Source organism: Camelus bactrianus, chromosome 5 (genome assembly GCF_048773025.1).
Source record: "Camelus bactrianus isolate YW-2024 breed Bactrian camel chromosome 5, ASM4877302v1, whole genome shotgun sequence".
Classification (NCBI taxonomy): domain Eukaryota; kingdom Metazoa; phylum Chordata; class Mammalia; order Artiodactyla; family Camelidae; genus Camelus; species Camelus bactrianus.
This window is the reverse complement of record NC_133543.1, coordinates 72,124,033-72,137,393: the sequence shown is the minus strand read 5'-3', so window position 1 is coordinate 72,137,393 and position 13,361 is coordinate 72,124,033. Positions and strand designations below refer to the sequence as shown.

At 35.1% G+C, this 13,361-nt stretch overlaps 1 protein-coding gene across 15 annotated transcripts in view; it reads left to right on the top strand.

Annotated features, from left to right (window-relative positions):
* The window catches only part of MAP2 (microtubule associated protein 2), a 263,519-nt gene that overhangs the window by 201,640 nt on the left and 48,518 nt on the right, over positions 1-13,361 (top strand). For 13 of the 15 annotated variants that reach the window (XM_074364078.1, XM_074364076.1, XM_074364077.1 and 10 more), the window contains 2 exons: positions 9,471-9,584; positions 11,773-11,850. In XM_074364078.1, the coding sequence (XP_074220179.1) occupies positions 9,471-9,584; positions 11,773-11,850 (192 nt within the window). The remainder of the gene's footprint in view (positions 1-9,470; positions 9,585-11,772; positions 11,851-13,361) is intronic. The other 2 variants (XM_074364087.1, XM_074364086.1) reach the window with 1 other exon arrangement.

The window sequence follows — 13,361 nt, the reverse complement described above, 5'->3', positions numbered from 1 at the left end:
TTTGTCTTAACATAATGAACACCTATTGTATCCCATGATTAGAGAGAAATTCATTTAATAGTATTTTCCATGGGATGGATTAATCAATCCAGAAAATAAAAGAAATTTTTATTTTAGCATAATTTTTGGCATAAAGAAATTTTAAAATTCTATTAAAGTCTTTGCTTTTTGCTAATCATAATAGCACCAAAGACAAATATAACATTGGACTTAACACTTATTTTCTTACTTAAAAAAATTATTTTCTTACTTTCAAAATCTCTTGATTTTGCTACTTAGAGACCCTGGGAAAAAAAGTCTTTAACTATTGGTAATTTTACTTCTTTAGACTTTTTATTTAACAAACATTATTAAAGGACAAAAGGAGGATGGCTCAAAATTATCTTTCTTCTTTATTTTTTGTTTTGTTTTCTTTTTCACCATAGCATTTTAGTTGTCAGAATTTCATGATGTAATTAATTCCATTGTACTTTACCCACAGGATAATTGAAACATGGTTCTCAGGTTATGTATATTTAGTTATAATTTGAAAAGTATAAAGAATTACCATGTGCACTTAGCGACATAGTCTGTCAAGTCTTTCAGGACTGATATAAAGAGAATATTTGCAGACAGTATTTTATATAGCTCCAAAGGCAAAAAAAATAAATAAATAAAACAGGCAGTTGTAGAAGATGGAGAATCACTTATTTAAAACATTTACAGTTCCTGAGAGACTTGCTAAGAAGAAAGCACACAGGCGGCTGTTGTATGTATGTTGCTATTTGCACATTCATTCTTAGAACCACATCAGGCCTGGAGGTTTAAGCAAACTGTACTTACACAAAAGTCATGTTGGTCTGTCTGTTTGTTGATTGAGTGTACCCTGTGATGTATTGTGAACAAAGTGATTTTCCCATCACCTGGTTCCTAAATTCCATATGCTTCCAGGTCAGGAGGCCTCCAGAGATTGACTTAAGTCATCATGCTGGGGATGAGTTAGAACTACCAAACCAAAGGCAGCTAAGCTGGTGATTTTTACTATTTTATTGTAACAGTTTTTCCTGGATTAACTATGTAAGTTTATAGAGGTAAATAGTAAAGACTTTCCCTGGTGTCTAGAGCACTTATACTTTAAAAATTCACTCCAATAATTTTTTTTTTTTTATAATCCAGAGCTTTTTCTCATCTTTCCATCATATCCTCTAGGTTTTCGTAGGTTTTCCTAGGTTTTACAACTATAGAAGCAGTGATTTGCCCATGTGAAATCTTAGACTCGCACCCGGTACCCAAGTCCTTTGAGGTACCCAAATACTGATGAAACTTTTGACGACATTGAGAGACCTTTACGTGCTTGAATGCTGACACGTGCACACATTCACACACACACCCATGCACACTTGTGTGCACTAGTGGTGTTCTACACACACACTACGTTTTGTATTATTTATCTCACAGTTACTCTAAGGATGAATTTATTCAGGCTTTCTTAGTTTTATTGATATTTCATCTTTTCATTAATGTTATTAATAATGCTCATGCTACATTCCTTTGACTGTGTGTTCAAGACTTAATGCAGAAAATAATCCAATTTCTCACAAGTCTACAAGGAATAGTTCAGTGGTAATGGTTTTGACAAAATGCAAAACTGAGCATTTCAAAGCTCTAAAAGCATTATCAATTCCCTCAGTGCATTAATTATCGTATTCAATTCATTCATATTAAAGCAATTTGAAAATTTCAGAGGGACAAATTCCCCAAGAAATTTTTCTCAAATTGAGATCAATAAAATATTACATGATTTAATTAGTAAATGTTTATTATATGGGCTACAAGCAACAATATAAATATGCACACATGATTACACTGAGATCCCCCAGCACCACCAACAGCATAGACTTTTAACTAGAATATGTAAGTATAAAGCTAGACTGTATTTATTTGCTCACTATATTTCTTCTGCTTAAATGTTCTTCAAATTTTCTTTCTTCCTATTTCCTGCTGGACCCTTAAAATTAGAAGCAAAATTATCCAGTAAGTACTATTTCTGATCTGTACTTTGCTTTTCTAATTACTTTTGATTCCATACTATAATACCCTTAACCTGCAGTAAACCATCCTTTCACTAAAACCGTCTTAATTTACTACGCCTTCCCCCTTGACTAAATTTAAACGTTAGGCCGATTCTGTTCAAGTTCTGAAAACTTCATCTGAGTAAGTTAAATTGTCAGTCTAAACAAGATTGTGGATTTAAACACATGGGCTGAAACAGGAAAAAATGGAGAGAGAGGGAACATTCTCCTATAATCACAGGCTGTACTCCCAGTACTAGCCCAACCAGGTCGCAGATGCACTTCAGAAGAGGACCATATAAGTGACTGTGGATAAATCAGCTAAAATCTATGGCCATTACTAAAAAAAATCTTACAAAAAACAAATAACATGTCCGGCAAGGAGATTGCCGCACTTTCAAGCACAATTTAAATGTAGGAATACCATATCTTCTTCATCATTGTATCTCCCATAGTGACTAAGCAAAATTCCATCCTCTGTAGTGGGTGCAGTATAAATTCTCTTAAATTTAAGTACCAGTCAGAACCAAACCTTGTGCAATCATGATTCTGCATCTTAAAATGCATTTATCTCCATAGACTACCTTTACTGCAAAGGCATTTCTCCCCATAAATTAAATAGATCCTAATTTTAATCAGTAAATCTTTAAAAGAAATCTTTGGAAGACGAAGCTGGTAGGCAGAGATCTACAGCTGCAGTGTTGGCCAAGGTGACCCTTTGGGATCAATCGGAGTCTGACGAAGGAGGGATATGCCAGTGCTGGTCTCTAATTAGTGCTGAGGTGCCAGGGAAATAAACGCAACAACAACAACAAAATACAATCTGCTCTTTTAGTTTCCTTCATCACCACTTGATTATAGGAAATAGCTTCAGAGAGACCATTTACTCTCCAGATTAAGCACGGAGTAGGAGCAAAGAGCTTTCCTTCTTTCCCTGTTTCTGTGAATGTATCCAGGGTGTTTGTTTAGCAGAGTGCTTCTAACACAGTGCTTTCCTTGTTGACTAGCTTCCATCAGCAGTAGCAATTAGCACCGGTTTCCTAGGCAACCATTCTGTACCCTACTGAGAAAAACGCTTTCTTGACAGGAGCACTCTGTCTAAAACTGTTTTGTTTTCCTTTTTTCACAAGCATACGGTAGGCTTACTTGTCATTTCTTTTAACACGGCACTATTACGCCCATTATTCTTAAAAGCAAAAACACTTACTGGCTTTTGGATCCCATGTGGTTGAATTCATTGTCTGCGGCTCTTACTTCTCTCTTAAACAACCTGAAAGAAATCAACAAAAATATGTTCTCAGGCATATGCCTACTTGCTGGGATTCTTTTGTTCACAGTCTGATTGGTGAGCCTGTGCAGGTTCAAGTAATCACAGCTGGTCCTGATGAAAACCCAAAAGGTACACATTCAAAATCAGACTTCTGTGTACACCAACGATGTCGTATGTTGCTCAGAACCAAGATGGTATTGTCAGGGCCACTGAGAAAGTTTCAACTCCATTGTTTTTTGTTATAAATTAACCAAACAATATTGATTGATTAATACAGCAAAATAACACAACTAAAAATATACGCTAAAACAAGGCCTGAGACTGTCAACAAAATTTTAAGTGGTAAAATACTGTGAACAGAGGAGCGTAGTGGTGGTGCGGCATGAATCACATCACGGAAAAAACCAGAGAGCTGCAACCCAACTGTAAATGCTGAATAGTATGGTACACGGATAGAGTGAAATGCACTGTAGCATAGTAGTCCGAATAAGAAGTGGCAGGAGACTGATACACTGTCTCTTAGGCAGTGACCCAAAATTGAGGCAAGGAGGTACTCGCTGGGAAAAGTGACAGAATAGTCCCAATGTATGACAAAAACTCTCAGCTCTTTACAAATGATGATAGTAGACTTGATGATAACAAGACAGTAAGAGTGATTAAAAGTGATATATAATTTAAATAAGCACTTGAGATTATATATATATATATATATTTCAGTTAATTGTCACAACACACTGAAAGATGAATGGTACTGCTGTTCCCCTTTACACATAGGGTGGGCATCTGAAGGTTAGAGAGATTGTCATTTACTTGTAGCTAAGAGATAAAGGGAATTTGATTCCAGGTTTTCTGACACCAGAACTTACTATGATATAAAATATTTGTGCTACACTGATACAAATCAAAGTGATATCCAAATGGGACAGGACGTTGCCTTTATCTATTATTTTGCCAATTTTCCAACCTGAAAAATGTGTTACTATGTGAAATAGATGATATTGACAGGAAATACAGGTGCCTAGTGTAACAGCTTGTTCAGTAACCTTGGATCACAGGTTTATTCATTATTTGGGAGAGTGTATGTAGCTTAGCATGATATCTTTGGGGTATTATCAAGTAGGTTTCTGTGGATGAGAGAGTATCTCAATTAGTTTCTTATACCTGTTTACTCCGATTGGTGGTATATGTTTCCACCAACATTTCCCCAATAACAAGAAAAAGACCTTGTTTCTTTCCAGAATTCAATTCAATCTAGTGAAGATTACTTTGATCTTCTTATGAATACTGATCCTATCTCTGTCACCCAGAATACATTTATCAGACAGACTTCACTTCTTACCTTTAGATGTTTCTCTGTATAGTGATGACATGATGTCACTACAGAAATTTAAAAAGTATTATTCATTATACTTATTCTGCTCTGTTCCCTGGGTTGGATCTTTAAATCTCTTATTTTTTATCAGCCTCTAATCAATAACATTATTTAGAGATTATAAGATTAATTTGTTTTAAAGAAGTTGCTTTTAATGTTTTCACTCTGATTTACAGGCAGATCATTTATCAGATTAATTCCAAGTTGCCATTCATTTCATTTAGGCATGACATGACTTACAGCCACACCATGAGATATTTTTGTATTTCTTATAGAAACTGTCTCATTACCATAACAACACGGCTGATAAAATAATACCAAGTTAATATTCAAACACTGATCATAAGTATTCTCACTGAAATGTGAAATCCTTACATTAACAAAGTAGAATAAAATACATATTTCACACACTCCTTAACTAAGACAATTTCTAACATAGACTAAAAACGTCCACTTCCAGAAATTTTAAGTGTTCAAAAGACAGATAATTGGGCCTTTCAAAATTTCAGATTATAGTAAGAAGTGTCATATTTTCAGCTGTGAAGATCAGTGTTACCTTTCAGTAAGTATAATGAATCATACTTTTTCAATTTCTATGTAATTTATATTCATCTTTATTCTTCTGAACAGCTAAGTCTTATTCAGAATTTTATTCATGTTATGTTTGGAATAAAAAATAAACTAGATTAGAAAGTAGGAAAGGGGTAAGGAGATAGAAAAAGTAAGCAATGAAAAATTAAAATGCAGTCTAACTTCTTGTCTCAAAAAGAATGTTTCACGTTGCTAATTGTTCTCAGCAGTAGATGGGGGCCATTGTGCCTTTAGGAGTATTGTCTAGGAGACAGCCCTAAATTGGGACTTACTGGCAGGAATCTAGAGCAGATGGTAGCCCAGGGCCTCCAGAGCCAGGGGAGCGGGTATGAAGCCAGAGAATAAATAACAACATCCCTCTAGCTTTGTCTAGAAAAAAACAAAACAAAACAAAAAAAGACCACTGCCCTCGGCCATCAACATCGATGCTCACAGATTAACCATATTATCCGATATTCATCATAGGGCTAGCCTAGTTGGATGGGACCCTTCCTGCATATTTGTGTTGCTCTTTCTTTAAAGTAGGGATGTGTGGCTAGGAGAAAATAAACACATCTTGGTGAAGAACCTTTTGGATGTCTTTTTATTTTAGTTGCTTGATGTGCCAGGCCTGTTACGTATTTTTATACTTGAGTCCCCACAACAACTTGTGAGATGGTTACCATTGTTATTTTCATCTTATGGTCAAGGAATTGGAACTCAATGAGTTTGAGTAATTTTCTTAGTATGAAGTAACTAGGAACTAGAAATGCTGGAGTTTTTAGCCCCATTTCTCTGAATTAAAGTTCATGCGACTTCCTCTAATGTCCACTATAAAAGACAGTAATCCCCTAGATAGGTAGAAAGATATAATGGATGGATGGATGGAGGCATTTAATAAATACTTGTGGAATGAATAGATTATATATATAATATTATATAGCTAATTATATATAGTATAATTATATGTATAACACATACACAGTGTACCTTTTATGTTATCATTTTTATAGGTCTGATTTTGTGACTGTCTTCCTTTGCCTTTTGTATGTGTTTGACACATTTACCATTAATCTTCCCTGAACTTTACCTGAACTCTGAGTGAATTTGCTCCCTTTCCAGGAACCAGGCTACAAGAGTGAAGCTTACTCTGGAGCTCTGCTGATTAGGCCTTCATTGGGAAAAGGCCATCCTTCGCAGGGGAAGCTGTCCTCTCTGCGTTGATGACAGCCCTTACTTAGAGGAAGATTTTTAATTGACTAGACCAATTGAAACCCCCAGAACAATCCTATACTCATGTTTTCCTAAATTCACTGTAAAATTAATATTTAAAAATATGTTACTTCCTGTTTTTAAAGTTTTAACAATATTATTTTTCCCCAGAAATGGAAGATAATGTGTCATGAACTTGGAACCCACACAGCCTGTTCGATTATCCTAAAGGAGCATTTCTTATGATCTGTTAAAATCTTTTAAAGAAAAAAAAATTGGTCAATTCTCCCAAGATTAGGCTAAATTATTTTCTTAACTAGTTTTGATTAGATGCATACAAATATAAAATCAACTTAGTCAACTATGAAACTCAAACACATTTATAAGTTAATGTTCTCTGAAACAACAAAAGCAATAAAATTCAAATATCCTGGTACTTCCTATCTAAAATTGGTACAACTAAGTTATCACTTACAAGTCTGTGGTACCAGCGGATACAGTCTATTTTATTTAGGTTAAACATGTCTTTACTGCCTGGAGACAAGTAATGATTCAATTTTCTCTTCACTTATCTCTGTTTTAGAATATTTTGAAAGTTTGTACAGTGCATAATGTCCTTTGACCTACATCCTGTGTGAATACATCTTTTACTGTGTTAAGTTCACCTCTGTTCTATTTAGCCAACAACATGTAAACTGATTCTCCATGATGTCAAAATTATTCTAAATACATTCTCAAACAAAGACTGAAATAACGTAGTAGAGTTGTAATTTGCTCACATAAACCAGGAGATACTTGTAATATTTTGGGGATTATTTTCTCAATTTAATCAAATTTAATTTATGTTAACTACTCTCAGACCCTGGAAAATTAATCAATAGGTACAGAAGAATCTGGGACCCACATTTAAGAAAGACTGTTCTAAAATGCATCAAAAACTTAAACAAGAATATAGTAAATGACATAAATGGGGGGGTGCTTAAGTTAGTAAATACAGTAACAAACAGGGATTATTTCTGAATTTGTGTAAATATCATGAACAAGCCTTTCATGTTCATTATTCATCCTTTCAAAATGTTCTGTTAAGCATCCAGCCTGGGTAAAGAGCAATGAGAGAATCTTTGAGAATTATAACAATGACAGAGAGAGAGTCCTAGACTTGAGAAACTTTACATAGTAGAGGAGATAAGGCTTGTGTGCCAGCACAGTTGCGCACAAGATGTACCTGTGAGGTGCTATGGAGAGGTGCCAGATTTCACATACACGCATGCTGACAGAGATGTGCAGGAGTGACCCAGAAGGTACAGCGGTTCTAGGTGTGCCCCAGTTTCTGCAGTGCTTGCTCCACCTCTCCGTTACACCCAGTTTTCCATAAAACACCTAGCTTCTAAAAGTTCTAAAAATCACTCTACTGATTTTTAAATATCTGAGTTTCATTGAAAATGAATATATGCACGTGGCAATTCTCAGAACCTAATTCTTTTTATAATAATATCGTTCAGTGATGTAGACATCTAAGAGCTGTCTCAAAGTGGACTTAATTTTCTGTAGCCCTTTTTGCAATATTCTTTCCCATTGAAAATGTCACTGTGGGAGACGAGCCTTTCAGAGACTGTTCAGAGAAGCCCTACCCAGCAGCCTGGCTTCATGAAAACACCCAGCCCTGTCTCCCGCTCTGCCCTGTCTCCCGCTCTGCGCCCCCCTCACTAGCGTGGTAGTTAGTATTCCTTACAGTGCTTTGGGGATCATTACTGTTACTTATGTACCTGGAATAACTGTGAAAACTTCTGCTCAAACACAAAAATGGAACAAAAATGCTAATAAATCAGTACTGTCCCTTAGAAATAAAACATCTTCTTGAGGTAAATTATCTATTACAGTATCTAACTTGGTCTACAAGATATATAGGTAGGTAGGAAGGTAAGTAGGTAGGTAGCTAGGTAGGTAGATAGGTAGATAGATAGATAGATATTGCTCAGTCGTGGTCAATCACTTGTTACGTAGTCTCAAAATATAATCAGGAAGAGCAATAGTGCAGGTTAGATAGACAAATAGACAAGCATGTCTGAGAGTATGTTTCCTTGGTTCTTACCTTTAAAAGAGTTCGTATATTTCCATTGATCATTCACACGTGACTGTTAGAGAATTTTCTGCTTATTTTCCCATTATTCCTTCTGTTCTTCTGCTTAGGAGAAAGAATAGCATAATAGTTAGGAAACCTGTGTGCTAATAAATAATGTCAGTTGCCTCCATCAGCTGTGTGAACTGCAGCAAATCTCAAAACTATACCCAGCCTTTATTTCCTCATCTACAAAATGAGAGGATTTAGACAAAATCTTCTCTGAAAGCTATTTTAGCTCTAAAATTGTGTGATGCTATAAATTAAATTGTATAGGATAAGACATCCTTTTAAGGGTGAACTGAATCATTACTATTTGATATTGTAATTATCCCATACATTTTTGCAGGAGTTGAAAACAAAATCCTTCCTAGTTTAAACTAAATTAAGAATGCAAAGTGTATTGTCTTAAAAATTGCTTTATGAAAAATACTTGGTATATAAGTATATGAAGAGAATTTGCTGGAGCCTTGCTTAGAAATTAAAGCTTTTTCAGAAATTTTAATTAGCCTATCAGTACTTGCTCTCTGGATACTTGAAGTTTGAATTAGGGCTCCAGCTTCTTAAAATTGTACTTCAAACGTGAAAGAAATATTAAATCACATTTAGTTTAGTTTCAGTATCTAAAGCATTTGTTTTTTAAATTCTGTGTTTATTTTGCTTAACTCTCAGAATGCCAGCTCCTTTTCTCTCTCTTTTTTGTGGTGGAGTGTATGTATGTGTTTTATCTGCCGCTTAAATTCTATTGTACTTTTGGAGGGGGGAAGACAGTAAAAATGAAATTCTAACTGATTATATTGTTTGATTATTTTTCTTCTTTGCTATCTGTTTTGGATGTCTCATCATTGTATTTTATTTTGTCACTGTTTATTACAGAGGAGGTGTCTGCAAGGATAGTTCAAGTAGTCACGGCGGAGGCCGTAGCGGTCCTGAAAGGTGAACAAGAAAAAGAAGCCCAGCATAAAGATCAGCCTGCAGCTCTGCCTTTAGGTAAATGAGAAAGAGCCTCAGGTCAGGGCCTGTGTCTGCTGTACCCTAATCACAGGATCAGGTCTCCATGTTCAAAGATACTCCATATATCATATTTCACCCCAGATGGTGACACTCATCAAACACCTGTTACAATGCCCTGGGACCTGATTTCACGACAGGCTCATTGTGGCGTTTGGGTAACCTTTAGGACAATAAATTTATAATTAGATATTGCCCCTAAATTGCCCTTAATTTTTTATTTTCAGGCCACTAGAGAGTTATAAAAATAAAGCCAATGCATTTTGATGGCATGGCCTCTACTCATAAAGGAAATATTCTAATGCTTTAGTTAGAGGTGATTATTTACCTTTACAGAGTTTGGTTAATGATTGTCTATTCCACAGTCTCTTTTGGGTCTTCCTAAACAGGCTACATGAAACCTATAGCCAGACGTTGTTAGAATCATCAGTGACGTTGTACCCCATATGAGGTACTGCTCTTCACTTGATTCATTAAGAGCAATGAAGTAGCATTTGCCCTTTCCCTCCATCACAAGTCAAATGCCCTACAGGGCCAAACAGGTAATGTAATGGTGCTTGCCTAGGAAAGCCCTCTCAGCTAAAATCCTGCTGCCCATACTCTCACATAGATGGATAGATAGATAGATAAATAGATAAATGGACAGACAGAGACAGATGCTAGATACAGATGTATATACCTGCAAAGACATAAAAAAGGAAACTCTCTTAGGTCAGCATATATATGTTTATTTCATAGGTACATATAACTAATCCATAGAAAGGTATGGGTTTTATTTATTTGTTTATTTTTAACACCTTTATTGTGGTATGGTTCCTGTACAGTAAACTATACATATTTCAAATGTACAATTTGATGAATTTTGATAGATGTATGCACCAATGAAACCACCACCACAATCAAGATAGCTAACATTTCCATCACTCCCCAAGAGGTGCAATTTTCAAAAAAGGTATGGTTTTTAAAGCCTAAAAATAGTACATATCTATTTTTCTCTCCTAAACTCTAATATATCCTTAATGTTTGATTTTCTGATTAGCACTCCATTGTCTATTAAAAGTCAAGCAATAAAAATTTCTCCTCTTCCAGAAATAATAAATTCTACTCTTAACAGTACTCTCATTATTTTCAATAAAATATTCTTGGATTATTTTTCTCATAAAACAGAGGAAAAATTATCTAAAACATCAACCTTCTTTCTGTGGTTTACTTCTGTTATTTGAAGTAAAGGAAACTGCCCCCAGTTTTTAATTTGAAAGTTTGAAATATGCTTTGGAAGCCCACAGGGTCAAGGAACTAAAACACTGCCTATCATCCAAAAGCTGCCTCTACTAAGTGTTTTATGAAACTAAAATCCACATCATCTTTAAAATAGATTTTACCACTGGCTTTGACTGATTAATATTTCCTTTTGAAATCCCTTAACTTCATATGAGTGGTCATAAAGAGGGTAAGTGTCTTGAAGAGGAAAACTTGGATTTAAGTGCAAATGAATTCCGTCTTTTAGAACGTTCTCTTTGGTCCTTCTTCATGTGAAATGCCGAGGCCAGAGTATTTCTCATCTCCCGCTGGTACTGGTTTCTATCTGAAGGTTGCCTGAGGCTGTGACAGTTTCATTCTTCTTTTCTGAGAATACGTACTGAAGATGGGCTTTGACTTTATACTCAGTGGACAAAATGTTGTTTAAAAAAATATAGTGCCTGAAATCACTATATAATCTAGATAGCATTCGTTTCCAGATCAAGAATGTGGACAATAGAGAGCCCTAATATTTTTCTAGTCAGTCAAGCCAAACTCAAACTAAACTGCTTGAGTGTGTGTGTTTGAATATAGTAGTTTACGACCAGAATGAAATATTGTATTAACTGAACAAGCAGACACAAATTAATGGGATTAATGATCAGATTTTAGCAGCCATGTCTAATCCATTTTTATGGAGAAGACAAAATGATCTTCTTTTTAATACTAAATGCTCTTCTTTTTTTTTAGGTTTTCAAAAATATGTGAATGAGATAATGGGGCTTAAAATAAGTCAAATGCAGCTTACTATTGATTCTTTCCCCGAATCTCATAGAGTCCTTTTCACAGATGGCAGGACAGCCTACACATCTACTGGCCTAATAGGATTCATTGTCGTATCTCATTTTTTCCATTGTTTGATCTTTAGCAGCTGAAGAGACAGCTAATCTGCCTCCTTCTCCACCCCCGTCACCAGCCTCAGAACAGACCGTCGCAGTGGAGGAAGGTAAGGCCCGTTGGACTTCTTGAGGTTTGTCTTCTAATAAAGGGTGAATAAACCTCAGTCTGTAAGCACTGGACTTCAGTGTGGATTAGTATGTGACCCAGCTTGGGAGCTGTCTCTTTCAAATAATCAAGAAGAAACAGTTTAAATAAATGTATAATCATTTCCCTATACAAAATCAAAAGATAAGTATGGTCAATAAAAAAGGAAAAATCTGCTTGATAGAGGAAAGGATAACTTTGTGTTTAAATGGCTGGAATAATTACAGAGAGTCAGTTTACTTAATGTAGAATGTTTTGACGGAGAAGATACAGTTTAATCTTAAGAGTGACTGCACAAAAATAAATTTATTGATGAGATCGACACTTTTTTTACAGAAAGGTTGGCAGGAACTGTCTCTGTTTTGCTCACTATTATATTGCCAAGGGCTTCCCCAGGGCCTGGCCCATAGCAAACTCTGAATAAATATTAATGAATAAATGAAGAAGTCAGTGAATGAATCTGATATTGAGAGCAGTGAGCCAGAAGCTGAGATCATGACTTCTTTCCTGCTGAGACCTGTTATTGTCCATGAATCTATTTATGTATTTACTCAACGTAGAATGCCATGTCAGCCTTTCAGTTCTCAATGATAAAGCAGAGGGATGCCTTTGAAGAATATTCATTTAGAATCTGAGATGAAAGGCACTGTTTAAAAGCGAACTATTATTGGTTCTCTGACTTAGATCAGTTAACTTTTGTCTGTTGTTTGAGAGCTACAGGAGAAGGCAGAGGAAAGCTTCAGCTCACTTGCTGTTTCAATATAATTTAGTTTTCATATTATTAAAATCAAAATTTTGATACTTCTCCATTTTATTCATTTATTTCTTCACTTATTTTTCCTTCTGTTGTCCCTTTTAGAGATCACTTTACTGTGTTAAAAAATAAATAACATCACAAAAGACTCACTGTCTTTTTTACAATCTGTAATTAGATCTGTTTAAAATCTTCTTTGAATTCCTAAATACAGATTTTTCTAAATTATTAACTATAAACTATCAATAAATACAATTTATTTCTGTCACACACTTATAAACTTAAACATTTTTTAGCAAAGTCTTTCTTAAATTGAGGCCATTTTTCTAATTTTACTGCTTGAAATAATGTTAAACAAACTAAATTATTGTAAGGAATAAAAGAAAATTTAGGGGCTATGATCAGTGCATATCATTAGTGTCATTACAGACACTGATTATTATTTAGTTAATTTCCTGAAAATGTGATTTGATCTTTTAATTCATAGGTTTGAAAGATCTTTTTTGGCCTATGTTCATCCATTCATTTGGTGCATATTTATGGAGCACCTGCAGTATTTCCTGCTCTCTTCAACTTCTAGTTATACACTAGTGGACAAAACAAACACAGTCCCTGCTTGTAAGAAGCACTTAGTCTGGTAGAGAGCAGAAATCCAATACATAAACTTACAAATAATCTCAAATTGGGTTAGCACTAGGAAGGGAAAGAACAAGGAGCTT